The sequence below is a fragment of the Oncorhynchus gorbuscha genome, linkage group LG26, assembly GCF_021184085.1.
Source record: "Oncorhynchus gorbuscha isolate QuinsamMale2020 ecotype Even-year linkage group LG26, OgorEven_v1.0, whole genome shotgun sequence".
In the NCBI taxonomy this organism is placed as follows: domain Eukaryota; kingdom Metazoa; phylum Chordata; class Actinopteri; order Salmoniformes; family Salmonidae; genus Oncorhynchus; species Oncorhynchus gorbuscha.
Window position 1 is genome coordinate 21,133,750 of NC_060198.1, and position 27,866 is coordinate 21,161,615.

At 43.2% G+C, this 27,866-nt stretch overlaps 3 protein-coding genes across 8 annotated transcripts; all 3 read right to left on the minus strand.

The window, feature by feature from the left end:
* LOC124016226 (syntaxin-binding protein 2-like) lies at positions 1–27,593 on the minus strand. 6 transcript variants are annotated; one of them, XM_046331782.1, is made up of 18 exons: positions 27,508–27,593; positions 17,878–17,927; positions 17,670–17,751; positions 17,219–17,295; positions 17,027–17,102; positions 16,709–16,812; positions 16,374–16,522; positions 14,566–14,650; positions 13,290–13,420; positions 12,877–12,984; positions 12,522–12,645; positions 10,470–10,550; positions 8,986–9,127; positions 8,520–8,626; positions 8,271–8,369; positions 5,340–5,425; positions 2,745–2,902; positions 1–850 (listed from the first exon to the last, which is right to left on the minus strand). In XM_046331782.1, the coding sequence occupies exons 1-18, from the start codon at positions 27,542–27,544 to the stop codon at positions 771–773; spliced, it is 1,776 nt and encodes a 591-aa protein (XP_046187738.1). In that variant the 5' UTR covers positions 27,545–27,593; the 3' UTR covers positions 1–770. The 6 variants fall into 6 exon arrangements, with proteins under 6 accessions (XP_046187738.1, XP_046187737.1, XP_046187736.1 ...); XM_046331781.1 differs by having other exon boundaries at positions 2,745–2,905; XM_046331780.1 differs by having other exon boundaries at positions 17,670–17,769; positions 27,508–27,559.
* Positions 24,134–25,891, minus strand: LOC124016228 (MYCBP-associated protein-like). Its single transcript, XM_046331785.1, has one exon. The coding sequence runs from the start codon at positions 25,889–25,891 to the stop codon at positions 24,134–24,136; it is 1,758 nt and encodes a 585-aa protein (XP_046187741.1).
* On the minus strand, positions 25,994–26,416 carry LOC124016229 (MYCBP-associated protein-like). Its single transcript, XM_046331786.1, has one exon. It carries the CDS (start codon positions 26,414–26,416, stop codon positions 25,994–25,996), a length of 423 nt encoding a protein of 140 aa, XP_046187742.1.
* Positions 27,594–27,866: the final 273 nt, after the last annotated feature.

Sequence of the window (27,866 nt, forward strand, 5' to 3'; positions counted from 1 at the left end):
TAAAATGTATGCATATTGTTTATTCATAATTGACTAAAAGACAAAGGCCCAAACATGAAAGTGCATGATTTCAGAGGCACACTACAGTAGTAAAGATATTTAGACATGAAAAGAAATGTAACTTGGGAGAGGCACAAGTATTTAATGGTCCCAACTAAAAAGTTGCATCTCAATTATGTCCTTTAGTTCATCTGCACTAACAGGACAAAAGGAGAAGAAGTCACTTTAGACTTGAGATGCAACCCATATTTGTAACTTAATTACAGTTGAAGACAGGGAGATTAAAATGATCCTCATAATATAAGGGCTGTTTTAATTTAATATTCAGAGCAAAAAAAGTCCATCACAGCATTACATTTATACATATGTACATAATTTATTTTACTTCAACCGTAATTAAAGATAAATTCAATAATAGATTGAGAATCAAAAGATACTATCCTCTAATGACTACATCTTAAACCGGCACTTAGTTTTACAGTTAGACAAGTACACAAGCGTCTCATAATGAGCAGACCAGGGTTCAAATAGTATTTGTTCTCTTTCAAATACTTTAACTGTGCTTAATTGAACTTGTCTAACCCAAAAGAACCACTGGAACAGTCCTAAAAGTGCAAACTGCAAATCCCACTGATCTGGCACTCCAAGCAGGCTTAATCAAAACACTCAACATATTTGAAAGAAAACAAGCACAATTTGAATCCAGGTTTGTGTTCAGATCCATTCTCTCTGCAGACTCAGAACAGCTCCCTTCCAGGCCGAGGAGATATCTAGCTTTCAGGAGTTGGATCCAGGTCCAGCTTCTTCAGATCATTTAGGAAGCTGGTGGGTGTGACAATGTGAGACGAACCTATAGAGAGAAGGGGAACAGACAACACAGAAACATTAACACTATAGTATTACTTTTCTGAAACCCAAAAGACGCTTACATTCTTTGTGAAGATTCACGACAAAAATGTATGGAGAGAGAGACTTAGCGGTGCATTTACCAGACATAAAAAACATGCATGCTGGGGAATATACAGTGCCTTCAGAAAGTATTGACTTTTCCCACATTTTGTTGGGTTACAGCCTGGATTTAGACGTGTTTTGTTACTAGCCTACACACAATACCCCATGTCAAAGTGGAATTGTTTAAAACAAAAATGTTTACAAATGTAAAATATTTAAGCTGAAATGTCTTGAGTAAATAAATATTCAACCCTTTTGCTATTGAAAGCCTAAATAGGTTCAGGAATAAAAATGTGCTTAACAAGTCACATAATAAGTTGCATGGACTCACTGTGTGCAATAATAGTGTTCATCATGATTTTTGAAGGACTACGTCATCTCTGTACCCCACACATACAGATCATTGTAAGGTACCGCAGTTGAGCAGTGAATTTCAAACACAGATTCAACCACAACAACCAGAGGTGCCTCACAAAGAGACAACCAATGCCTCAAAGAAAGGCACCTATTGGGAGATGGGTATAAAAAATGTTAAAAAATAAAAAGCAGACATCCCTTTGAGTGTGGTGAAATTATTAAATTACACTTTGGATGGCGTATCAATACACCCAGTCACTACAAAGATACAGGCATCATTCATAACTCAGTTGCCGAAGAGGAAGGAAACCGCTCAGAAATTTCACCATGAGGCCAATGGTGACATAAAAACAGTTAGAGTTTAATGGCTGTGATAGGATAAAATTGAGGATGGATCAACAACATTGTGTACTGATTAAAAATAAACACAACATGCAACAATTTCAAAGATTTCACAGAGATACAGTTCATATAAGGAAATCAGTCAATTGAAATAAATAAATTAGGCTCTAATCTATGGATTTCACATAAATGATTTGGGCACAGCCATGGGTGGGCCTGGGAAGGCATAGACCCACCCACTTGGGAATTTTTTTTGTGCCCGACCTGGTTCAGTCTGCTTCAACTTGACAGCAGTACAATAACCTAAAACACAAGGCCACACTGGAGTTGCTTACCAAGAAGACAGTGAATGTTCCTGAGTGGCCGAGTTACAGTTTTGACTTAAATCTACAGCAAGACCTGAAAAATGGTTGTCTAGCCATGATCAACAAACAATTTGACAGAGCTTGAATAATTTTGAAAAGAATAAAACATACAAAATGCACAATCCAGGTGTGGAAAGCTCTTAGAGACTTACCCAGAGGTGTAAGGTGCTTCTACAAAGTATTGACTCAGGGGTGTGAATACTTTTTTTTTTTTTTACCTTTATTTAACCAGGCAAGTCAGTTAAGAACATATTCTTATTTTCAATGACGGCCTGGGAACAGTGGGTTAACTGCCTGTTCAGGGGCAGAACGACAGATTTGTACCTTGTCAGCTCGGGGGTTTGAACTTGCAACCTTCCGGTTACTAGTCCAACGCTCTAACCACTAGGCTACACTGCCGCATTTCATTTTCAATACATTTGCAAAAATGTGTGAAAACATGTTTCCACCTTGTCATTATGGGGTATTGTGTCTAGAGAAGAAAACAGCCTGAATTGAAAATGGATTACATGTAACACAACAAAATGTGGAATAAGTCAAGGAGTATGAATACTTTCTGAAGGCACTGTAGGATCTTTTAGCGCCACCAGCAGGGGAATTCCAAACAAGGGTACATGGTGTGTCATCATTGTAAATTAAATTTAAAAATTAAACTGCCTTGCCTGGTTAAAGAAAATGTTAAATAAAGTGTACACTATTAAGGTTCAGTCCAACTATTGTGTTCCTTACCAATCAGAACCTCCCATTTTCCGTCTGTGGCTCGAGTGACCTCGTAGGCAGAGCGCATCTCGGAGTGGGACACACCTCCGATCATGAAGATGATGAGCCGAGGGCCGGAACGATACTCCGGTGGAGACTTGTTCTTGTGCCATTGTCCAAACCGAGCACTGCTGCAGGATGATATAAATGTAAACATATAGATACCTAATTATGTACAGATTATCTGCGGCAGCAAAATAAAATAAACACATGTAGACTACCATTCAAAAGTTGAGTCACTTCGGCATTTTTGTCCATCAAAATAACATAAAATGTATTAGAATTACAGAGTAGACATTGTTAATGTTGCAAATGACTATTGCTGGAAACGGCATATTATTTTATGGAATATCTACAAAGGTGTACAGAGGCCCATTATCAGCAACCATCACTCCTGTGTTCCAATGACACGCTGTGTTAGCTAATCCAAGTGTATCATTTTAAAAAGGCGAATTGATCATTAGAAAACCCGTTTGCAATTACAGTTGAAGTCAGAAGTTTACATACACCTTAGCCAAATAAGTTTCACAATTCCTGACATTTAATCCTCGTAAAAATCCCATTTTAGGTCAATTAGGATCACCACTTTATTTTAAGAATGTGAAATGTCAGAATAACAGTAGAGAGAAAGATGTATTTCAGCTTTGATTTCTTTCATTACATTCCCAGTGGTTCAGAAGTTTATACACTCAATTACAAGCTTCCCACAATAAGTTGGGTGAATTTTGGCCCATTCCTTCTGACAGAGCTTGAGTAACTGAGTCAGGTTTGTAGTCCTCCTTGCTCGCACAAGCTTTTTCAGTTCTGCCATTACATTTTCTATAGGATTGAGGCCAGGGCTTTGTGATGGCCACTCCAATACCTTGACTTTGTTGACCTTAAGCCATTTTGCCACAACTTTGGAAGTATGCTTGGGGTCATTGTCCATTGGAAGACCCATTTGCGACCAACATTTAACTTCCTGACTGATGTCTTGAGATGTTGCTTCAATATATCCACATCATTTTCTGTCCTCATAATGTCATCTATTTTGTGAAGTGCACCAGTCCCTCCTGCAGCAAAGCACCCCCAGAACATGATGCTGCCACCCCCGTGCTTCACTATAGGGATGGTGTTCTTCGGCATGCAAGCCTCCCGCTTTTTCCTCCAAACATAACGATGGTCACTATGGCCAAACACTTCTATTTTTGTTTCCTCAGACCAGAGGACATTTCTCTAAAAAAGTACAATCTTTGTCCCCATGAGCAGTTGCAAACCGTAGTCTGGCTTTTTTTAAATGGCGGTTTTGGAGCAGTGGCTTCTTCCTTGCTGAGCAGCCTTTCAGGTTATACTTTTTTACCGTTTCCTCCAGCATCTTCACAAGGTCCTTTGCTGCTGTTCTGGGATCGATTTACACTTTTCGCACCAAAGTACATTCATCTCTAGAAGACAGAACGTGTCTCCTTCCTGAGCGGTATGACAGCTGCGTGGTCCCATGGTGTTTATACTTGCGTACTATTGTTAGTACAGATGAACGTGGTACCTTCAGGCATTTGGAAATTGCTCCCAAGGATGAACCAGACTTGTGGAGGTCTACAAAGTTTTTTCATGAGGTCTTGGCTGATTTCCCCATGAAGTCAAGCAAAGAGGCACTGAGTTTGAAGGTACGCTTTGAAATACATCCACAGGTACACCTCCAATTGACTCAAATGTCTATTAGCCTATCGGAAGCTTCTTAAGCCATGACATCATTTTCTGAAATTTTCCAAGCTGTTTAAAGGCACAGTTAACTTAGTTTATGTAAACTTCTGACCCACTGGAATTGTGATACAGTGAATAATAAGTTAAATAATCTGTCTGTAAACAATTACTTGTGTCATGCACAAAAGTAGATGTCCTAACCGACTTGCTAAAATTATAGTTTGTTAACAAGACATTTGTGGAATGGTGGAAAACCGAGTTAATGGCTCCAACCTAAGTGTATGTAAACTTCCGACTTCAACTGTATGTTAGCACAGCTGAAAAATGTTATTCTGATTAGACTAGTTTAGACTAGTTGAGTATCTGGAGCGTCAGCATTTGTTGTAGAAACATCAAGGATGATCAATGAAAACAGGATGAACCAGAGTTCAATTTCAAGTCTCATAGCGAAGGGTCTGAATAGTTATGTAAATAAGGAGTCTTAGCAAACATCTCTAAAAACCTGTTTTTGCCTTGTCCTTTTGGGGTATTGTGTGTGTAGATTGTTAAAAATGTTTTGATTAATACATTTTAGAATAAGGCTATAACATTACAAACATACGGAAAAAGTTAAGGGGTTTGAATACTTTCAAAATGCACTGACCAACATGAACAAGCTATGCAACAAACTAAAAATAAAATAACTCCTGGTATGGGGCAGGGGAGATTATTCACAGGCTGTCTAATGGCAGCTTGGTTCAACTAACTTTTCACCTCTCCAGCTCACATAACTACAGCAAAGCTCTATTTTCAAGATGACAAGTGAGGATAAAGTGTTAATGTATGTGACCCTTCTGTCCCTGGCTCAGCCCCCCCCCCCCCCCACCATGGTGTATACACACACACCTGACAGTCGTCTGCATGGTGTTAATGGGGGCAGGGTCAGAGATGAACGGCCACTGCTTCCTGTCCAGCTTGTCTGTTATGGCATTCTGGGAAAATAGACAGACAGGGTTGGTCAGACTTGGGCTGTGACAGTCATGGACTTTGGATAACCTTTCAAATAGCAAAACATATAATAAAATACTTTCAATACTCTCCTTCTGACTGCATGTGCTGCCATAGAATGAATAGAACAGGCGTCCCTATTCAAGTCAATGATGGCATAATGGGTGGACTGGCGGCCATTGCCAATGTACCCATAGAAGCAAAGCAGGAAGTGTACCCATCAATTGTTGATTCAACTCAGCTGACCTTACAAAAAACACATTCCATTGCATAAGCAACATCAGTTAACATTTTTTGAATTAACATTATTATCATGGAAATATTGCCTCAATAGTACCAGTCAGTTCTCATGTAATAAGGAATTCGACCACGCCCATAAATCGGGGAAAACCAACCTTCTTTCCTGTTATTCCCCATTGTACAGGATTTTTTTTGTTATACAGAAAAGCTGCTGTGTTGCTCAATGTACATGTAGCCAGGTCAAAAAGTAGACTACACGTAGCTGTGTGTGTGGAAAACATTTAATCACAAGACATTTAACTTGTTTAGTACAGTCCGTTTGTAACTACACTTGTAGAGGACTGCTAATTCTTATGTAGGTGACATTACACTACTATAGCTGGGACAACGTATTTTCATAGTAAAACAGGTTGGGCCCCATACAGGATATCTCTCACACACACACTCACTTAGATCATCCAGAACACTGACACAACAGGATACTCCTAGCCACAGGTGCTAGCCGGCAGTTCGGCCACAACTCCCCTGAAGATAGGGACGCACACACATTACACACGGACTCTTGAGGACAGGACAGGGACGCATACGCTCTTACACACTGACCCCAGAAGACAGGGACGACGCACATACAGTACACACATAGCTGCCGAGGACACCCAGATAAGACACCCACAGATTGGCAGAAAGCCTAGACTTAGAGACAAACTAGCACACACACATAATCTCCCTCCCAGCCGAACATTGTGTGACTGAAGATAGCGCACACACCAGATCTCCTTTTCAGCTGAACATGGTGTGACGACCAAGAACAGGCATGGCAGGATTCTACGATGACGGACAGACAACAGAGCCAATGCCGGATGACTACACCCCAGCCTGATCCAATCCGAAGATCCGATCTCCTAGAAATCAACCTACTTTCTGTTGTGTATATGAAGCTTGTACTCACTGTTAGCAAGGTTCCTTTCTGCTAGTCTCTGATGAGCTAACAGAGGGGCCCGTATATACGCTGTACCAGATATCTTCACTCTGAATAAACCTGTCGCTTGTCGTACAATCTACCACCTTGTCTGAATCGATCCTTAACCGGCTCACCCTTCTACATATCCTTTTATCAACACACTCTACTTGTATAGTCTGTTTGTTTGTGTTGTTGGTCTTGGCTAGCTTAATGTTCCAGTCGGTAGCTAGTACTCTCACTCAAGTCGCTGCTGGCTAGCTAGCATCGTCAAGACAGAAAAGGGGGATGTGGGAAGCCTTGCGTTTTTTTTCTAATTAGTGAGAATGCAAGAGAGTAGGCAATGTTGAAACGTAATCTTTAGACATGTACTTTTCTTCAATGTATTTTTGTAATTGACTAAAACAAGGAAATTGCAGTTGAAAAATGTTTTTGCTGGGAGCCACTGGGGTAACCACAGGTTGTCTTCCACACAGACGGGCAGGGTCGCGACGTTCTAATACCGACTGGGTCTATATCAGGAAATCATTGCGAGTGTACCCATGAGTTTACCTGTCAAATTGCCAAGGCTATAGGTTCCAAGCCACTTCTATTCATTCTATTTCTGTGTGCTGCTGCATTGTGGGGGGGTGTTTTTGTTGCTTGTTTCAGTAAGGAGTAACAAAGTTTAATCACTTTGTTTAGAATCCACCAAAACGGACTCAACTGCACTACTGCCCGGCCACCTGTTTTCAGTCAGCTGTTCACGGATCCACCTGTATCAAAATACCCGATCCGGATCCAGAACTCTAAATAATGTCACGGGTCTTATCTTATATTATTGTCACAGTATAAGTCATTTTAACAGACTTGTCCAGAAGGACCCATACAGGTCCGAATGGTGCGAATGTGACTTCTCAGAAATTGTATAATTGATATTGCTTTCCACGAGAGCGGCGCCTGGAGCTTGTTGTTGGCCAAGCATAAGTCATCAAAGCGGCAATTGGCTACAGTCAGAGCCACCGTGTCTGGCAGAAGTTGGGAGATATCTAATCAATGGAATTAAAATGACGGAATTCATTGTTAAAGGAGAACGAAAGGCTACAACGACCAAGAGGTAGGCTGCTACGTAATAATCTGAATGGAGTTATTTGTAACTGTGTCGGACGAGAAAGTGCATGCAGCCTCAATTAGACTAGCTTCATGTTTGATGCAGTCAAGACAGGTACTATGTATATTGAACTATATCATATTGAATGATAAATAACCTAACTATGGCAGCCATTAAACTACTATAGTACAAGTCTTTCTTGGAGTCTCTCCTTCCCTCACAGTTCAGACACACAGCACGGCCCCTGCTAGAGAGCCACCTCTCTTCCTCACACTTTATCAGCTCTTGAAGTATCTTAAAAATGTACTTTTCTGCTGCTTCCCTCATTCGGATCGGACCGGGTCTGGATCTGACCAGGCCTATATGGAACGGGTCTACTTGTCCCGTGTCCATTTGGAAAGTGTCTCTATATTGAAAAAATATATATACACATATCGGGTCCGGGTGGGAAAGCCCCAGGCCCATTTTAGAACAGGTCCAACATTTTGGACCAGTGAAGTCCTCTACCACACTGTCTGTCTATCCTTCTCCTCTTCCATACCTCCATCACATCTTTGATGGTGGGTGTCCATCGGGAGAGCTGGTACGTGCTCTCCTTGCGCTCTTTCTTCTCAGGCAGTGTTTTCCCAGCATTGGGAGCCTGAAAGAAGATTTCACATAATTCAAATATAAACAAGGGAAAAAAGGCTTCACTGTAAAGAGATGCAATTGTTCAATGTGTGAGAGAGAGCAACAGAGAGAGAAAGTTGGACAGAGCGAGAGAAGGACGGACAGACAGAGCCCTACTGACCCCTGCTATGATGGGGCAGCCCAGGTGCTGTAGGTTGGTGATGATGTTGCTGTTTGCCTGCACGTTGGCGTGCTGGATTAACTTGGTCAGGTTCTCCTCTCCAATGCCTGTATGTGAGGAGGCCACCGTTATACAGAGTAGAGCTGGAGAATGTAATGACGACTCATCACCAAGTTAGCCTAATCAAAACTGCTTTAGCTAGCCTGTCGTCATTCCACGAGGATCAACAGTAACCACATATATCCTTACAGAGACCACCATTATATACAGAGTAGAGCCAAGTGCTCAACCTAAAGATCCCCATCTGCTCCTCTAATTTCAATAGCAGTCATGTGGAGAGTAGTAGCTGTGTCGTATCATATTAGAAACACTCATATTGCTGTACCTGCTGTGTGTATCTTAACAATGCAATGGCAGAAAGCAGACACATTGGGATCATGCAGCCAGTGCCATTCTGTTGACCTACCCTTCTTCTTGTGGAAGATATAGAGTAGTATGATGCGGATCTTGTCGTAGGGGTCGATGTCGATGTTGAGGAGTACAGGGACGATGCTCTTCATGGCGTCCTTCAGGGGTTCCCCATCTACATCAGTCCCCATGGCCAGGTCCTGGGAAACATATGGGGGAAAACAATCAACAAAGAATGATGCCTTTAAATTCTCCCAAGCTACATCACTGCATTAACACTTCAGATCATAATCCCACAACCAGACCCAGATTACATCACTCCTGGACATGCTAGGAATGTTTCAAATGATCGACCACTAAACCTACTATATTAGAGATGATCAAAAACAAACCTGTGCGGAGCTATTAGAACTATCAAGACCAAAGCAATGCTTGCATCCCAAATGGCACGCTATTTGTAATGCACTAAATAAAGACTAGGTGCCATTTGGGATGTAGTAATTGTGTTGAGGGAGAAAGTAGGAGCTGTTCTGGGAACAAGGAAGGGAAAGAGGTTATAGAGATGTTTGATGCCTTATGGTGTAAGATTTCTGGAAGACATGGATGGATGTAGTAATAACAGCATGGCAACATGAATGGTCTTTAAACGACTTGACATAATGGCATAACAGCTTCCTGTGCATTATTGTAGGTTCAGAGAGGGACAGTTGATCAAGGTGTACGACACGTCTCAAGCCCTTTACACAACATTAGTGAAGTGGATGCCCACTAGGCCGCCAGAAAATGCCTGAGTCTCAAATGGCACCCTATGCCCTATATAGTGCACTACTTTTGACCAGGACACATAGGGCTCTGGTCAAAAGTAAGCGCTGGTCAAAAGTAGTGCACTAGTGAATAGCGTGCCATTTGGGAAGAAGCAGCCTATGAAGCTTTTATGAGACTCAGAGAGGTAAAAATAGAGATGGGGACGTGGGGAGGTCAGCACCCCAGTGTAGGCTAGATGGGGTGAGTGGGCGAGCATTATTATATGATACGATAGTACTAAATATTAAAATATATTACACAACATCATGGTGACCTGGTCATTCATGGTTTAACCACCTAAGGCTAACAACCAGGGATTTGATTATTCAAGAAATTCTTTAAAAAATATTATATAGAAAACAAGGATGAGGATATCAGTTTGGGAAAATAAATATTTCAGTGTAGAACAGATGTCAGGAAAGATGGGAAAATTACAGAACAAACATAATTAAAATGCTATAGGTCACTCTTGAAAAAGAGATGATTCATCTCAAGGGTCTTGCTGGTTAAAAGGTTGAATAAAAATAAGCTGTTTTACACTTCCGAGAATCAAAAACATGCTCCTGGGAGTACCTGCCAGGTCATTTGCATATGGTTTCATAAGAGGGAGGGAGCTTGACAACACCCTATTCCGTATATAGTGTACTACTTTTGATCAGATCCCTGTGTGTCTTGGTCAAACGTAGTGCACTATATAGAGAATAGGGTGCCATTTGGGACTTTTGTGGCAACACTGACCTGTTCCACCTCACACAGCTTATCCACCGAGGCTTTGAATTTCTTCATGCAGGCCTCAGCCAGGTGCAGGTGAGTGGAGTACTGCAATCAAACATTACTCATTAACTAAAAAAAAGTTGATGTCATCACTCCACACTATAATAATACTCCACTTTGTTGTTACAGCCTGAAATTCAAATGGATAAATTGTAGTTTCTCACCCATCTACACACACACACTACCCCATAATGACACAATCAAAACATGTTTTTAGAAATATTTAAATTGTGTGTGGGGGGTGAAATACAGTATCTCATTTCCACAAGTATTCACACCCCTGAGTCAATATTTTACAGAAGCACCTTTGATTATACAGCTGTGGGTCTTTCTAGGTAAGTCTCTAAGAGCTTTCCAAATCTGGATTGTGCAACATTTCCCCAATTATTCATTTCAAAATTCTTCCAAGATCTGTCAAATTGGTTGTTGATCATTGCTAGACAACCATTTTCAGGTCTTGACAGATTTTAAGTCTAAACTAACTCGGCAACTCAGGAACATTCACTGTCTCCTTGGTAAGCAACTCCAGTGTAGATTTGGTTTTGTGTTTTAAGTTATTGTCCAGCTGAAAGGTAAATTAACCTCCCAGTGTCTGGTGGAGACCAGACCGAACTAGCTTTTCCTCTAGGATTTTGCCTGTGCTTAGCTCCATTCCATTTATTGATTAATCCTGAATAATTAACCAGTCCTAAAAGATTACTCTGTACATGCTTCCTTCATTTCACTCTGTCAATTAGGTTAGTATTGTGGAGTAACTACAATGTTGTTGATCGATCCCTCATTTTCTTATATAACAGCAAATAATTTCTGTAACATGGTGAAATCCCTGAGCGGTTTCCTTCCTCTCCGGCAACTGAGTTAGGAAGGACTCCTGTATGTATGTAGTGGCTGGGTGTATTGATACACCATAAAAAGTGTAATTAATAACCACCATGCTCAAAGGGATATTCGTGTCTGTATTATTTTGTTTTTTTACCCATCTACCAATAGGTGGCCCTTCTTTGCAAGGCATTTGAAAACATCCCTGATCTTTGTGGTTGAATCAGTGTTTGAAATGTACTGCCCAACTGAGGGACCTTACAGATAATTGTATGTGTGGGGTACAGAGATGAGGTAGTCATTCAAAAATCATAAACACTATTATTGCACACCGAGTGAATCCATGCAACTTGTGTAACTTAAGCAAATGTTTAATCCTGAACATATTTAGGCTTGCCATAACCAAGGGGTTGAATACTCAACACAATTTTAAATTATGGAGTATTGTGTGTAGGCCAGTGACAACATTTTAATTTAATCAATTTCAAATTCAGGCTGTAACAAAACAAAATGTGGAAAAAGTTAATGAGTGTGAATACTTTCTGAAGGCACAGTAGAATGAAGAAATGCTACTGGGCATGCATTATAAAAGTGGCCTGCTATACCGGATGCGCAACGTTTGCAGAGTATAATACGCTCCTATTCATTTAAATTAAAAATCAGGCTCACAACCCTTGAGTGTAAAATTCATTTTTTTTTTATGTGCAGCTCACGCCCGAGAACAATGACTTGCCCTTTTGGGTGAGGATCATAGGCGACATTCAGAACAAGACTGATGGTTAATAAGAATTGACTGACTGATGTAAGAGATATCTATATCTCGGGAGATAGTAACGCGTTAAATAACTTTGTGGTGCCCCAGATTACTACTTAATTGTTACATGATTAATTTAATTGCGTAATAATTGAACGTGGTATGTAATCATGTTAGAAAATAACAGCCAAACACATTAATGATAGTCAAGACACGAGAAGCTTGCACTGAGCTTTCAGCGTAGCAGGTAAAGAACATACTGTTTGCTAGTAAAGACATTCGAACATGGCCTATGTCTTTGACAAAACACCCTGGTGCTTTTCTATATGCTATTAAATGGGAATAGAACACATGTTGACATTTAGACTGACAGTATGTGATCACTGGAGAGACATGAAAGCCAGTCTCAACTGATTTTAGATGGAAAGACGAGGAATACCCACCAAGCTGAGTTCCTTCTGGTACTGTGGCATCTTCTTCAACATCTGAGACAGGTCTTTGATATTGGCCTTATCAGTGGACATCCTCTTGCTCTCACAGAACACACGCAGCAGCTCCGTCACTTTCCTGGAACACGAACAATGAGCATCAACATCTGACAAAGACTATACCAGGGTTGGGTTCAATTCAGTGTTCAATTAAGAAAGCGTATTCACGATATACATTTCTATAATTCACTTCCTGAATAGAACACAAAACTTACCTCAACCAACTCTGGATCATATCACCTCTTATTGGTCGAGGTTAGATTAGTTAAAAACACTAGTTGTATGCAATCTTAATGATTGTGTGTCTTACTTGGTGACGTCAGCTATGTGCATGTGTCTCAGCTGGATCCACAGCTCATCGTCTTCGTCCAGGAGAACCTCCTTCTCCTTAGAGTCCCCGATCCCAGTCGTCTGATATCTACAACACACAGGGATTTTATTATACAGGGATACTATATGAGAGATACATATCATAATTAGAAGAAGGTAAATATACATTCGTAATATGTATAGCTACATTAACAATAATAATGTCGGAGAAAGGTTATACTCCTAACCTGTAAAATGACTAACTGAAATGTAAAACTAACCCTTAAACAATTCTGAAATTAAGAATCTTTTTGCAGGTCAGGAGTGTCTGTATAGCATTTTCCGTATGTTCATCATAGGCCCTGGTCAAAAGTAGTGCACTATATTGGGAATAGGTTGCCAAACTAAGCCTACTTGTAGATGTCCTGTTTGATGTCCAGAAGGTCATAGACCATGGCCTGGAAAGTCAGCTCGTGCAGAATGGGAGAGATGGGGTCAAAGCCACGATCCACAATTAATAGCTGTGACCTGGCCTTGTCAGGACCCTGAAAACGCATCAGACATTTCATGTCAGGGCAAGAAATGACACCTAGAAATGTAACTTATTGCCTCCCGGGTGGTGCAGTGGTCTAGGGCACTGCATCGCAGCACTAGCTGGGCCACCAGAGACTCTGGGTTCACGCCTTGTCTCATCGCGCACCAGCGACTCCTGTGGCGGGCCGGGCGTAGTGCGCGCTAACCAAGATAGCCAGGTGCACGGTGTTTCCTCCGACACATTGGTGCGGGCTGGCTTCCGGGTTGGATGCACACTGTGTTAAGAAGCAGTGCAGCTTGGTTGGGTTGGCTTTCGACCTTCGTCTCTCCCGAGCCCGTATGGGAGTTGTAGCGATGAGACAAGATAGTAATTACTAAGAAAAATTGGATACCACAAAATTGGGGAGAGAAGGGGGTAAAAAAAAAAAAATAAAAAAAAAAAAAAAAAACATTAATCACCAGTTAACCACTTCAATGCTTTGGCAGAAAGGACATTGTTTTAGATCAAATCTATTGCCTCTAGCTCCACAATAGAATGTCAGGAATGCTTTTGGGTAACAGGTTTAACCTGTTAGTGCCACTATCAGACTTTACCACATTCAGAATAGTCCCCCCCCCCCCTTAAAGTACAATCCCAATAACAACAAAATATCTATTCCTTGTGTATTCTAATACCCATTTCACACTGTACTGCACTGGCCTGCTGATGCACCCACCACAGTGGATATTTTGTTGTGAAAAAAACATATCCAAGCCAGCATAGTACAGTTCTGCACGATAGTGTGAAAATGGTATTACTGTGCTGGTACTGAGGCAGAGAGACCATGGAGAAGATGAGAACAGAAATGATATCAAATGAATACATGCCTTCAGAAGTCCAACACAGGCTTAAGGAAATGCCAGCTAGGAAAGACAGAAAAGGAGAGAAAATGCAGCTGAGCAGAAAGTGTGAAAGATAACAGGAAGTCAGAAAGTAGAAGTAGCTATGAGAAACTCACAGATGTAAGACTTCCAAAATGTTTCAATAATCATATATTAAGCCTGGTATCAACAACAAAGTGAATGGTCATTTTGAGCCAAGCAGACATGGTACTATTAGTACTGTAAAGAAGTGTTGTGTATTGCGTGAGGTGGTGAGGCATTGGTGTCTCCTCACCTCTCCCATGCTGGGGTTGTCTGCTTTATGGGCGTTCAGACGCTGATACACCTCCTCAGCCAATCTAGCATTCTCTTCAGGACCGCTATGATAGAGGGAGGGAGAGAAAGAGAGGGTAACTTGCAACTGAACTAGCAGAGACACAGTGGCTTGTGAAAGTATTCATCGCCCTTGGAATTTTTCCTATTTTGTTGCCTTACAACCTGGAATTAAAATAGATTTTTTTTTTGGGGGGGGGGGGGTATCATTTGATTTACACAACCTGCCTACGACTTTGAAGATGCAAAATACTCATTGTTAAACAAACAAGAAATAAGAATTGAGCGTGCCTAACTATTCACCCCCCCAAAGTCAATACTTGGTAGAGCCACCTTTTGCAGCAATTACAGATGCAAGTATCTTGGGGTATGTCTCTACTAGGCCATTCCAAGACATTTAAATGTTTCCCCTTAAACCACTTGAGTGTTGCTTAACAGTATGTTTAGGGTCATTTTCCTGCTGGAAGGTGAACCTCCATCCCAGTCTCTAATCTCTGGAAGACTGAAACAGGTTTCCCTCAAGAATGTCCCTGTATTTTGCGCCATCCATCATTCCTTCCCGTTTCCCAGTCCCTGCCGATGAAAAACATCCCCACAGCATGATGCTGCCACCACCATGTTTCACTATGGGGGTGGTATTCTCTGGGTGATTTTAGGTGTTGGGTTTGCACCAGACATTGCGTTTTCCTAAATTTTAGTCTCATCTGATCAGAGTACCTTCTTCCATATGTTTAGAGAGTCTCCCACCTGCCTTTTGGCAAACACCAAACATGTTTGCTTATTTTTTCATTAAGCAATGGCTTTTTTCCTGCCTCTCTTCCGTAAAGCCTAGCTCTGTGGCGTGTATGGCTTAAAGTGTTCCTATGGACAGATACTCCAATCTCCGCTGTGGAGCTTTGCAGCTCCTTCAGGGTTAGCTTTGGTCTCTTTGTTGCCTCTCTGATTAATGCCCTCCTTGCCTAGTCCGTGAGTTTTGGTGGGTGGCCCCCTCTTGGCACGTTTGTTATAGTGCCATATTCTATACATTTTTTAATAATGCTCCGTGGGATGTTCAAAGTTTCAGATATTTTTTTATAACCCAACCCTGATCTGTACTTCTCCACAACGTTGTCCCTGACCTGTTTGGAGAGCTCCTTGGTCTTCATGGTGCCGCTTGCTTGTTGGTGCCCCTTGCAGATTCTGGGGCCTTTCAGAACAGTTATATATATATATATATGAGATCATGTGAAAGATGTGACACTTAAAGTCCACCTGCATGCAATCTAACTAATTGTGTGACTGAAGGTAATTGGTTGTACCAGATCTTATTTAGGGGCTTCATAGCAAAGGGGGTGAATACATATGCATGCACCACTTTTCTGTTTTTTATTTGTTTGAATTTGATGGGTTTTTTGATTTCACCAAATTTGGACTATTTTGTGTATGTCTGGTACATGAAATCCAAATAAAAATACATTTAAATTACAGGGTGTAATGCAACAAAATAGGAAAAACGCCAAGAGAGATGAATACTTTAGCAAGGCACTGTACCCAAGAGAAAAAGATGAGCAAAAAGACTATTTGAAGACAGGCTCTCTATGCAAGACCTGTGTGATGAGCTTTGAAAAAGTGACAATTCGCGATCCAGTTGAGGTATTGCTATATTTTTCCACTATTGGAGGAGCAAAAGTATCTCAGATGAGCACCCAATTGCCACTGAAACCTCTGGTTGCACTTGCATGCCTGTATTTATCTAACATGTCTAAATTAAGGTATGGTGTGTATAGGTACCTGCGGTAGCAGATGGCAGGGTACTCCTTCAGGGTGTCACAGAGGGTGGCGATCTGCTCTGCCAGAGTCTCCATCATTCTGTCTTTATTCCCATCTCCAACTGGACTGTAGAACAAGTGCAGGGAGCTGGGATCGTCAAGGGAAAATACCTAGAATAGTGAAGGGAGAGGAAGGGCATGAGGGAGTGAGACCGAGAGCTTACTTACTGGGCATTTTCACAGGATACTCCTTAGAGCGATCAAACTACCATAAAATGTGTCTTTTTCAATGGGAGGCGGCAAGATGCGACCAGAGTTGAGTGAAGTTCAAAGAAGGTGCTGTAGGCAGTTACCCACCTGGGATTCGTACGGCAGGAAAGCCACGTTGATCTCCTTCAGAGTCTTGATGACTCTGGCAACTCTGGACCTCCCAATGTCAGCAAACAGAGCATCTGGGCAATCTGCAGGATAGGTGATTGGCACAAAACCAACAGTTACTTAGAATTATTTTAAAACATTCATGCTTTTAGTCAATTTACAAGGTTCATCTCATTAAGATTTAGAATCTCCTTTCGAGACATGACCAGAATGACAAAACACTAATTATTTTGTATCAGACGAGGGAAGAGTAAGTTTTGATTAAGTTTTAGAACACTTCAAAACAAATGGTCTTACTGTCTGTAAAGAAGATGTGCGCCGCTTTGTAGGTGAAAGCAATCTCTTTGAAGTCATTGATAAGAGCATGAACCGACTGAGAACATCCACGCACACAGGTGAGAGAGAAAAAGAGGAAGAGCGTGAGATGGCTTTACAGCAATACAGGATCTGGCAGTTGATGACAGTGAAAGTAGGAATGACACGTCTCACCTTCTTTGAAGGAGAGATCAGATAAATGGCCTCCAGGCTGGAGATGGGTTCCCTGCGCTTGTTGATGTCCTCCACAACTGTGGGAGGAAAAGGAAGATAAGTTAGTCACTGTACATCCTAACTGAAGAACACCTCCACAGACACTCACTTCCTCACACTATGACCCATACCGGGCGTTCAAATAGTTTCTTTCAAATACTGTTTAATTGAACCTGTCTCAAGTGCCAGATGGGAGGGGTTGGGTTTATACTTTTGGGGCTATTTATTCCATTGCACCAGACAAGCTCAGTCAAGCACAGCTTAAGTATTTGAATGAAAACAAACACTGTTTGAACACAGGTCTACTCTGACCCTAGTTTAGAGTGAAGTCTGGGGTGTCCCTTGATATAATAAATAGTTGTTGACAAATACAAGTAGCCTAGCCCACTGGCCATCTGATCCCAACACTTACTAGTCACCCCCTCTGCCATGATATCTGACATCTTGCAGCAGGCGGACAGGATTCGCATGCTGATGTGGTCCACAATGAGCACCTGGACAAACAGAGATGGCTGTTATCAATTAATATTCAATTGATCATTAGGCTATCATGAATGACAATTTAACAGAGTAAGTGACCTGGATCTTTTCAGAGCAACGCTAAATACTTTTTACAATACCTTCCATTCTCCATCCTTCTTCACACTTTTGATAACTCCATTCAGGATTTCTTAAGAGATGACGAAAGACAGAGAGGAAGTATGAAATATTACAGTACAAAAACTGAAATGTGTCCCAACAACTCAGTTGCATTTTAGAGTTAGAATGCGTAGTGGTGTTTATTTTACCTGGGGGCAGTCAATTAAGAACGAAATCTTATTTACAATGACGGCCTGGCAAGAGGCAAAAAAAATAAGGAAACAGACAACAGTAGTCTAGGGTCTGGAATCTTTTTTCCTGGTTCATACAGAGATCTCTTAAAGTTGACCCAATTGATCCATGTTTTTTCAGATGGCATTTGTTAGCCAGTGTCAAACAGTAACTAATTGGGTAGTAAAAGGCAAAGGAACAAACTTACACAGGTAGTAGGTACACATAGTCTTCCTTCACATGCAAAGTTGATCACAAGGCAACCCACAATCAAGTTAGTGTACGAATATTTGGGTGTGTGGGTTGATGATAAGCTGAGCTTCAACCGTGCATGTAGAGAACTTGATAAGGTAGCTCAAGCTGAAAATAGGATTTTATTACCGGCATAAGGCTCGCTTTTCTTTTGAGGCCAGGAAGGAGCTGGTACGATGTACATTACTGTCGGTTATATATACATATACATACATATATATATATACACACACATACATATACACATATACATACATACACACATATATATACATACATATATATACACACACACACACACACATATATATATACACACACACACACACATATATATACACACACACACACACATATATATACACACACACACACACATATATATACACACATATATATACACACACATATACACACATATATATATATACACACATATATATATATATACACACATATATATATATATATATACACACATATATACACACATATATATATATACATTTACATTTAAGTCATTTAGCAGACGCTCTTATCCAGAGCGACTTACAAATTGGTGCATTCACCTTATGACATCCAGTGGAACAACCACTTTACAATAGTGCATCTAAATATTTTAAGGGGGGAGGGGGGGTGAGAAGGATTACTTTATCCTATCCTAGGTATTCCTTAAAGAGGTGGGGTTTCAGGTGTCTCCGGAAGGTGGTGATTGACTCCGCTGTCCTGGCGTCATGAGGGAGTTTGTTCCACCATTGGGGAGCCAGAGCAGCGAACAGTTTTGACTGAGCTGAGCGGGAACTGTACTTCCTCAGTGGTAGGGAGGCGAGCAGGCCAGAGGTGGATGAACGCAGTGCCCTTATTTGGGTGTAGGGCCTGATCAGAGCCTGGAGGTACTGAGGTGCCGTTCCCCTCACAGCTCCGTAGGCAAGCACCATGGTCTTGTAGCGGATGCGAGCTTCAACTGGAAGCCAGTGGAGAGAGCGGAGGAGCGGGGTGACGTGAGAGAACTTGGGAAGGTTGAACACTAGTCGGGCTGCGGCGTTCTGGATGAGTTGTAGGGGTTTAATGGCACAGGCAGGGAGCCCAGCCAACAGCGAGTTGCAGTAATCCAGACGGGAGATGACAAGTGCCTGGATTAGGACCTGCGCCGCTTCCTGTGTGAGGCAGGGTCGTACTCTGCGGATGTTGTAGAGCATGAACCTACAGGAACGGGCCACCGCCTTGATGTTAGTTGAGAACGACAGTTTGTTGTCCAGGATCACGCCAAGGTTCTTAGCGCTCTGGGAGGAGGACACAATGGAGTTGTCAACCGTGATGGCGAGATCATGGAACGGGCAGTCCTTCCCGGGAGGAAGAGCAGCTCCGTCTTGCCGAAGTTCAGCATGAGGTGGTGATCCGTCATCCACACTGATATGTCTGCCAGACATGCAGAGATGCGATTCGCCACCTGGTCATCAGAAGGGGGAAAGGAGAAGATTAATTGTGTGTCGTCTGCATAGCAATGATAGGAGAGACCATGTGAGGTTATGACAGAGCCAAGTGACTTGGTGTATAGCGAGAATAGGAGAGGGCCTAGAACAGAGCCCTGGGGGACACCAGTGGTGAGAGCGCGTGGTGAGGAGACAGATTCTCGCCACGCCACCTGGTAGGAGCGACCTGTCAGGTAGGACGCAATCCAAGCGTGGGCCGCGCCGGAGATGCCCAACTCGGAGAGGGTGGAGAGGAGGATCTGATGGTTCACAGTATCGAAGGCAGCCGATAGGTCTAGAAGGATGAGAGCAGAGGAGAGAGAGTTAGCTTTAGCGGTGCGGAGCGCCTCCGTGATACAGAGAAGAGCAGTCTCAGTTGAATGACTAGTCTTGAAACCTGACTGATTTGGATCAAGAAGGTCATTCTGAGAGAGATAGCGGGAGAGCTGACCAAGGACGGCACGTTCAAGAGTTTTGGAGAGAAAAGAAAGAAGGGATACTGGTCTGTAGTTGTTGACATCGGAGGGATCGAGTGTAGGTTTTTTCAGAAGGGGTGCAACTCTCGCTCTCTTGAAGACGGAAGGGACGTAGCCAGCGGTCAGGGATAAGTTGATGAGCGAGGTGAGGTAAGGGAGAAGGTCTCCGGAAATGGTCTGGAGAAGAGAGGAGGGGATAGGGTCGAGCGGGCAGGTTGTTGGGCGGCCGGCCGTCACAAGACGCGAGATTTCATCTGGAGAGAGAGGGGAGAAAGAGGTCAGAGCACAGGGTAGGGCAGTGTGAGCAGAACCAGCGGTGTTGTTTGACTTAGCAAACGAGGATCGGATGTCGTCGATCTTCTTTTCAAAATGGTTGACGAAGTCATCTGCAGAGAGGGAGGAGGGGGGAGGGGGAGGAGGATTCAGGAGGGAGGAGAATGTGGCAAAGAGCTTCCTAGGGTTAGAGGCAGATGCTTGGAATTTAGAGTGGTAGAAAGTGGCTTTAGCAGCAGAGACAGAGGAGGAAAATGTAGAGAGGAGGGAGTGAAAGGATGCCAGGTCCGCAGGGAGGCGAGTTTTCCTCCATTTCCGCTCGGCCTTCCGGAGCCCTGTTCTGTGAGCTCGCATTGAGTCGTCAAGCCACGGAGCGGGAGGGGAGGACCGAGCCGGCCTGGAAGATAGGGGACATAGAGAGTCAAAGGATGCAGAAAGGGAGGAGAGGAGGGTTGAGGAGGCAGAATCAGGAGATAGGTTGGAGAAGGTTTGAGCAGAGGGAAGAGATGATAGGATGGAAGAGGAGAGAGTAGCGGGGGAGAGAGAGCGAAGGTTGGGACGGCGCGATACCATCCGAGTAGGGGCAGTGTGGGAAGTGTTGGATGAGAGCGAGAGGGAAAAGGATACAAGGTAGTGGTCGGAGACTTGGAGGGGAGTTGCAATGAGGTTAGTGGAAGAACAGCATCTAGTAAAGATGAGGTCGAGCGTATTGCCTGCCTTGTGAGTAGGGGGGAAGGTGAGAGGGTGAGGTCAAAAGAGGAGAGGAGTGGAAAGAAGGAGGCAGAGAGGAATGAGTCAAAGGTAGACGTGGGGAGGTTAAAGTCGCCCAGAACTGTGAGAGGTGAGCCGTCCTCAGGAAAGGAGCTATCAAGGCATCAAGCTCATTGATGAACTCTCCGAGGGGACCTGGAGGGCGATAAATGATAAGGATGTTAAGCTTGAAAGGGCTGGTAACTGTGACAGCATGAAATTCAAAGGAGGCGATAGACAGATGGGTAAGGGGAGAAAGAGAGAATGACCACATGGGAGAGATAAGGATCCCTATGCCACCACCCCGCTGACCAGAAGCTCTCGGGGTGTGCGAGAACACGTGGGCGGACGAAGAGAGAGCAGTAGGAGTAGCAGTGTTATCTGTGGTGATCCATGTTTCTGTCAGTGCCAAGAAGTCGAGGGACTGGAGGGAGGCATAGGCTGAGATGAACTCTGCCTTGTTGGCTGCAGATCGGCAGTTCCAGAGGCTACCGGAGACCTGGAACTCCACGTGGGTCGTGCGCGCTGGGACCACCAGATTAGGGTGGCAGCGGCCACGCGGTGTGGAGCGTTTGTATGGTCTGTGCAGAGAGGAGAGAACAGGGATAGACAGACACATAGTTGACAGGCTACAGAAGAGGCTACGCTAATGCAAGGAGATTGGGATGACAAGTGGACTACACGTCTCGAATGTTCAGAAAGTTAAGCTTACGTAGCAAGAATCTTATTGACTAAAATTATTAAAAATGATACAGTACTGCTGAAGTAGGCTAGCTGGCAGTGGCTGCGTTGTTGACACTACACTAATCAAGTCGTTCCGTTGAGTGTAGTAGTTTCTACAGTGCTGCTATTCGGGGGCTAGCTGGCTAGCTAGCAGTGTTGATTACGTTACGTTGCGTTAAAAGAACGACAATAGCTAGCTAGCTAACCTAGAAAATCGCTCTAGACTACACAATTATCTTTGATACACAGACGGCTATGTAGCTAGCTATGTAGCTAGCTACGATCAAACAAATCAAACATATACACACACATATATACACACATATATATATATACACACACACACACATATATATACACACACATATATATACACACACATATATATACACACACATATATATATATACACACACATATATATATATACACACACACATATATATATATACACACACATACATATATATATATACACACACACACACATATATATATATATATATATATACACACACACACACACACATATATACACACACACACACACACACATATATATACACACACACATATATATATACACACACATATATATATATACACACACACACACACACATATATATATATACACACACACACACACATATATACACACACACACATATATACACACACACACACACACATATACACACACACATATATACACACACACATATATACACACACACATATATATATATATATACACACACACACACACACACACACACATATATACACACACACACATATATATATATACACACACACACACACATATATACACACACACACACACACACACACACACACACATACACACACACACACACACACACACACACACACACACACACACACACACACACACACACACACACACACACACACACACACACACACACACACACACACACACACACACACACACACACACACACACACACACGACCATCAAGTGCTCTCAGGGTAGTGGCTGAGGCCTACATATACATATATATATATATATGTATATGTAGGCCTCAGCCACTACCCTGAGAGCACTTGATGGTCATGTGAGGTGAAATATGTATATTTTGGGATTTTTTTTAACAACAAATCAATACAGAAAGTACATGAGGGAACACAAGTATATATAGATTATATACAATGGACAACCGAGCTAGGGGGTACAATATCACATTACAATTACACAAGGACCTTAAGGGACATACATACACTTACAATTCTAACAGATTTTTTGTTAGTAGAGTATTTAACTCTCTTAAAAAATACAGTTAAATTTATTTTTGTCGGGTAAGAAAAAGTTATTTTTGTAAATTTACAATTGTGTATATGAAATTTGGCCAAAAGAACAATGAAATTAATTACAAAAATGTTTCAGCTTATTTCTATCGTATGTAAAGAATCAAAGCAGTACATCTCTCCACAATAGTGTAAAATCTTCAGAAATGTGTTCAATTATAAATCTACTGATGTCTTGCCACAGTTACATGAATACAATGCCAAAAAGGATGCAACACTGTTTCTGGGTGGTCATTACAAATGGAGCAATTTGAGTTGATGTTTTCCTTAAACTTCTTCATATAGTGGTTGGCAGGATAATATTTATGAATAATTGTAAAGGAAACCTCCTTAATTTTGTTAACAAGTAGGTGTGTGGCAACATCCAAACTTTTTTTCCAACAGTTATTATCAATAAATCAATTCCAATAAGGCATGACATAAGGTACAACATCCTGCTGAAACAAGGTTCGTATCACTCTGTTGACTGGACCAAAAGAGAAACAATAATAATAATAAATGCCATTTAGCAGACGCTTTTATCCAAAGCGACTTACAGTCATGTGTGCATACATTCTACGTATGGGTGGTCCCGGGGATCGAACCCACTACCCTGGCGTTACAAGCGCCATGCTCTACCAACTGAGCTTATAGTGTGATTAGAGAGCTGTGTGTGTGTGTGTGTGTGTGTGTGTGTGTGTGTGTGTGTGTGTGTGTGTGTGTGTGTGTGTGTGTGTGTGTGTGTGTGTGTGTGTGTGTGTGTGTGTGTGTGTGTGTGTGTGTGTCAGCTCAAGTCTGTTCCTCTGCAGACTCATCCAACAGCACACACAGAGAATCCACTAAGCCTTCCATTAGAATATACACCTGTTGGTGCAGCTGTCTCCTGTATTTGTCCTGTAGTTCAGGCTCTACAGTAGAGTCAGTGTGGTGGTCCTGGTAGTCACTCTCAGGGCTGGTTGTGGTGGAGGAGGGCTCTCTGCCTGGTTCTTTACCAGTCTTACCTCCAGGACGCTTGTCCCCTACCGCCACCTCCTCACGACCCTTCTTCTTACTGCCCGGACACTCCTCCACTGGTTTCTCCTTCACAGCAGGCTTGGCTGCTCCCTTCTTCTCCTCCCTCTCTTTGACGCTCCCTCCCCTCTTCTCCTCCTTCAGGGGTGCCCCTCCCTTCTTCTCCTCCTTCAGGGGTGCTCCTCCCCTCTTCTCCTCCTTCAGGGGTGCTCCTGCTTTCTTCTCAAACTTCTCCTCTTTCTTCGTCTTTCCCCAGCTGTGGTTGTGGTCCTGTGTGTGTTCCCCCCATGTGTCTGACTCAGGGAGACCCAGTAGATGTCTGAGCCACAGAGCTGCACTGACCAGACCGTCCAACAGCTCTCTCCACAGCTGCAACCCTATAGCATTGTGTGGTAGTGGCGTGTGTTGTGTGAGTGGCTGGGTGAGCTCTAGGAGGAGGGTGTTATAGAGGCTCAGAGCCCCCTCTCTGGTGAGCCTCTCCTGGGGTCCATCCTGCTCCCCGTCCCCCTGGGGCAGAGCCAGCACCGCCTGTCGTAGTGTAGACACAGAGAGGTCCCAGGCTGTTTCTCTGTCTTCTCCTGTTTCTGTGGTCACCTGCTGCCACAGGCTCTTCAGCGCCTCCACTGTCTCATAACGGTACTGCAGCTTTGGGTTCCTGTTGTGGAAGTGTTCTTCCTCGGTGGTGTAGAGCTCTGCAGGGGAGCCGGGTCTCTCTGGGGTGAGGACGCCTCGTAACACGTCACACACCAACGACCGACACACTGACGCAGCCCCTCTCTGCTGCAGCTCCCTCTCCAGAGCGTGTCTCTGGTCAGCGGTCTTGTCCTGGTAAAGAGCCACGCCCCTCAATGTCACCTGGATGGAGGCTCCGCCCAGCAGGACAGGGTGTGTGTTGAGATGCCACACCTTTGTCCTGATGCCTGGGACCTCCGACTTAAATATAAACTCTACACGCTTGCTGTCACCTGGTAGAATCACACCTGTGGAGGTGTCGAAGTAGAAGTGCTGTGTGTATGTATGTGTCCTGGCGTCAGGGAAGCTATGTGGTACAGCCAGGCGCTGCCAGCTGTAGTAGACTGCTGTACTGCCCTCGTTCTGCACCTCCATGTCTGAACGGGCTCTCTCTCCTGACAGGGCCTCAAACGTTACCCTGGCGCTGATACCCACCTCCCCCTTGTGAGAGGTGGAGTTGCCTGTCCAACGGGCGGGCTGCCCACAGAACCTCAGGGCAGGCACCAGCACCGCGTCCAGCATGACATAATCAAACTGCGACAGGGGGTCATGGTTTTCATTCTGCTCCATCTCCCTAAGCTCCTCCCTCTCCTCCTCCTCCATTAGGGGGCTCTGCTTCACAGTGACAGAGGTGAAGGGCTGGCCTGAGCCAATCACCTCCAAGCCATCTATCTCAGGCTGGTTGAAGTCCAGGTCTTTGAGAACATCTCTGAGCTCATGTCGTCGGTGCTGCAGGTAGAGACTCTGGTCCCAGGTCCTGCTAGCTGAACCACATGTCTCTGGGAGAACATTACCTGACTCCATGCGGATGCTGTGTGGCTGTGCGATGTGTGTGACAGGTTCCTGCTGTCCTCTCTGTGTCTGGGTCAGGGTGGCTGAGATACCACTCAGCTCATCACCAAACCTCTAAGGGAGGCTCCAGAACTCACTGCCTACACGGTAACCCTGTCCAGAGTGTATGGCTGGCAGGCCTCGGGTGATCAGTTCTCTCTGCTCCTGAGTCTCTCTGAAACGGTTGGACTGGTTCATCAACAGCCTCTCTACTGGCTTCTGGAGCAGGTTGGAGATAAGGTCCTGCTGGTGTCGTCTCTGGGTCATGTGTGTGTGCCAGTGCTGCAGGGCATGGCTCTGGACGTCTCTCTGACCCCTGGGGACTGAAGGGGGTCTCTCTGCACCTATCAACACCTGGGAGACGGCGCTTTGAGGGGCTGGCACCCTCCTCACCAGCTCAGTCTCTCCCCTGGCCTGCATCTCTGTCCTGAAGTCCTCCAGACTACCCAGAATGCTGTGGGGGAGGACCATCCCCAACTGAAACAACTGATGAGTCATAAGGGTCAATAGAAGGTAGGCTCTGAGGGTCAGGTCTTGACAAGTCCTGAATAACAGAGCAACACCGGAGGGAATGGCATCTAAAACAATTGCAAAATCTTCAGGTGTTACAGGGACCTTGTAAAGTGATAAGAAATATATAATAATAATAAAATAATAATATATGCCATTTAGCAGACGCTTTTATCCAAAGCGACTTACAGTCATGTGTGCATACATTCTACGTATGGGTGGTCCCGGGGATCGAACCCACTACCCTGGCGTTACAAGCGCCATGCTCTACCAACTGAGCTACAGAAGGACCACATTCCTTATAACTAAGTAAGAAACCCTCTGCATTTACAAGTTGGCTCACCAATAGGATATTATTTCAGAACCAATATTCTAAAAACAAAGAAGTATTTTTATACCATATATCCAATTATTCCATATATAATATATGTGTGGAGAAAAATGATGCTTATAAATTAAGGACCATGACAAGAACCTGCCGATGAAAAGCAGTTTCACTGGAACTTTGTCAATATTATAATTGCAAAACAACATGAAGTTAAGGACACCAAAAGTAGAGAAGACATGAGGAATATGTATATTTTGGGATGTGAGCACTTAGTTTGTTCGACACGACGAGGATCCGTTTCGAATCGAAACGTTGTCAATAAAGCGGTGAATTGGGAGCTTTAACCCTGTGCGGGACTTCCTGTTCTTCAGTAGTCTTCATTAGCCCAGCACCTGTTTTAAAGGATGTGCGTATGACCACAAACTTTTCTTGAGTCAGCAAAACACTCAAGTTTTAGAGCCTACTTGAAATACTACTACTAGTGATACCCTTCCCAGTCACATTTTACATTTCAATTTTAAATAGCCTAATGACAGATAACTATCAACCATGGCCAGGCATTACTAGGAAGCAACTTGCTTGAGTGACGAAGGCTATGTATCGCTAACTAAACCAGGCAGTTTGTTTGGATGTTTTCTGTTCTTAATTTGTGACAACAAGCTAAAAGCTTGATGATATAAAACGTTCAACATTTCTACCGCCGAACAATAGAGATTTGATAGTTATAAAATGAACACATTTCTTGACTTACTCTCTCCGACTACCGCCTTCAATCCACTTGGAGCCATCTTGACACTTCCGTGTTGTCGATATTTTTTCCTGCAACTTTTTAACTGGCTGATATAATCATCATAACACCTACGTCGTGTCCGCTTCGTTTATCAAAGCAAGAAACGTGTCCAAATGCACTCAAAATTAATAAGCAAAGAAGAGTGTAATTAATATTCTTCATGAGTGTATTTGCATTAAAACAATAGTAATTTACAGTAGGTCTCTGATATAGGGTAGGAGCAAAGAAAATAAGATGTTCTTGTGGTTTGGGGGCGAAACATCTTTATTTCAATATATTTATTTCCTTATGATGACTTTCTCTTAACTTTCAGCATAGGA

Coding starts and splice junctions, on each gene's coding strand:
- LOC124016228 (XM_046331785.1), bottom strand. CDS start 25,891: ATGGAGTCAGGTAATGTTCTCCCAGAGACATGTGGTTCAGCTAGCAGG.
- LOC124016226 (XM_046331779.1), bottom strand. CDS start 27,544: ATGGCTCCAAGTGGATTGAAGGCGGTAGTCGGAGAGA. Junction 16,523..16,708: donor TCCTGCCGTACGAATCCCAG/GTGGGTAACTGC, acceptor TCACTATTCTAG/GTATTTTCCCTTGACGATCC. Junction 13,421..14,565: donor ACAACCCCAGCATGGGAGAG/GTGAGGAGACAC, acceptor ATGCGTTTTCAG/GGTCCTGACAAGGCCAGGTC.
- LOC124016229 (XM_046331786.1), bottom strand. CDS start 26,416: ATGACTCATCAGTTGTTTCAGTTGGGGATGGTCCTCCCCCACAGCATT.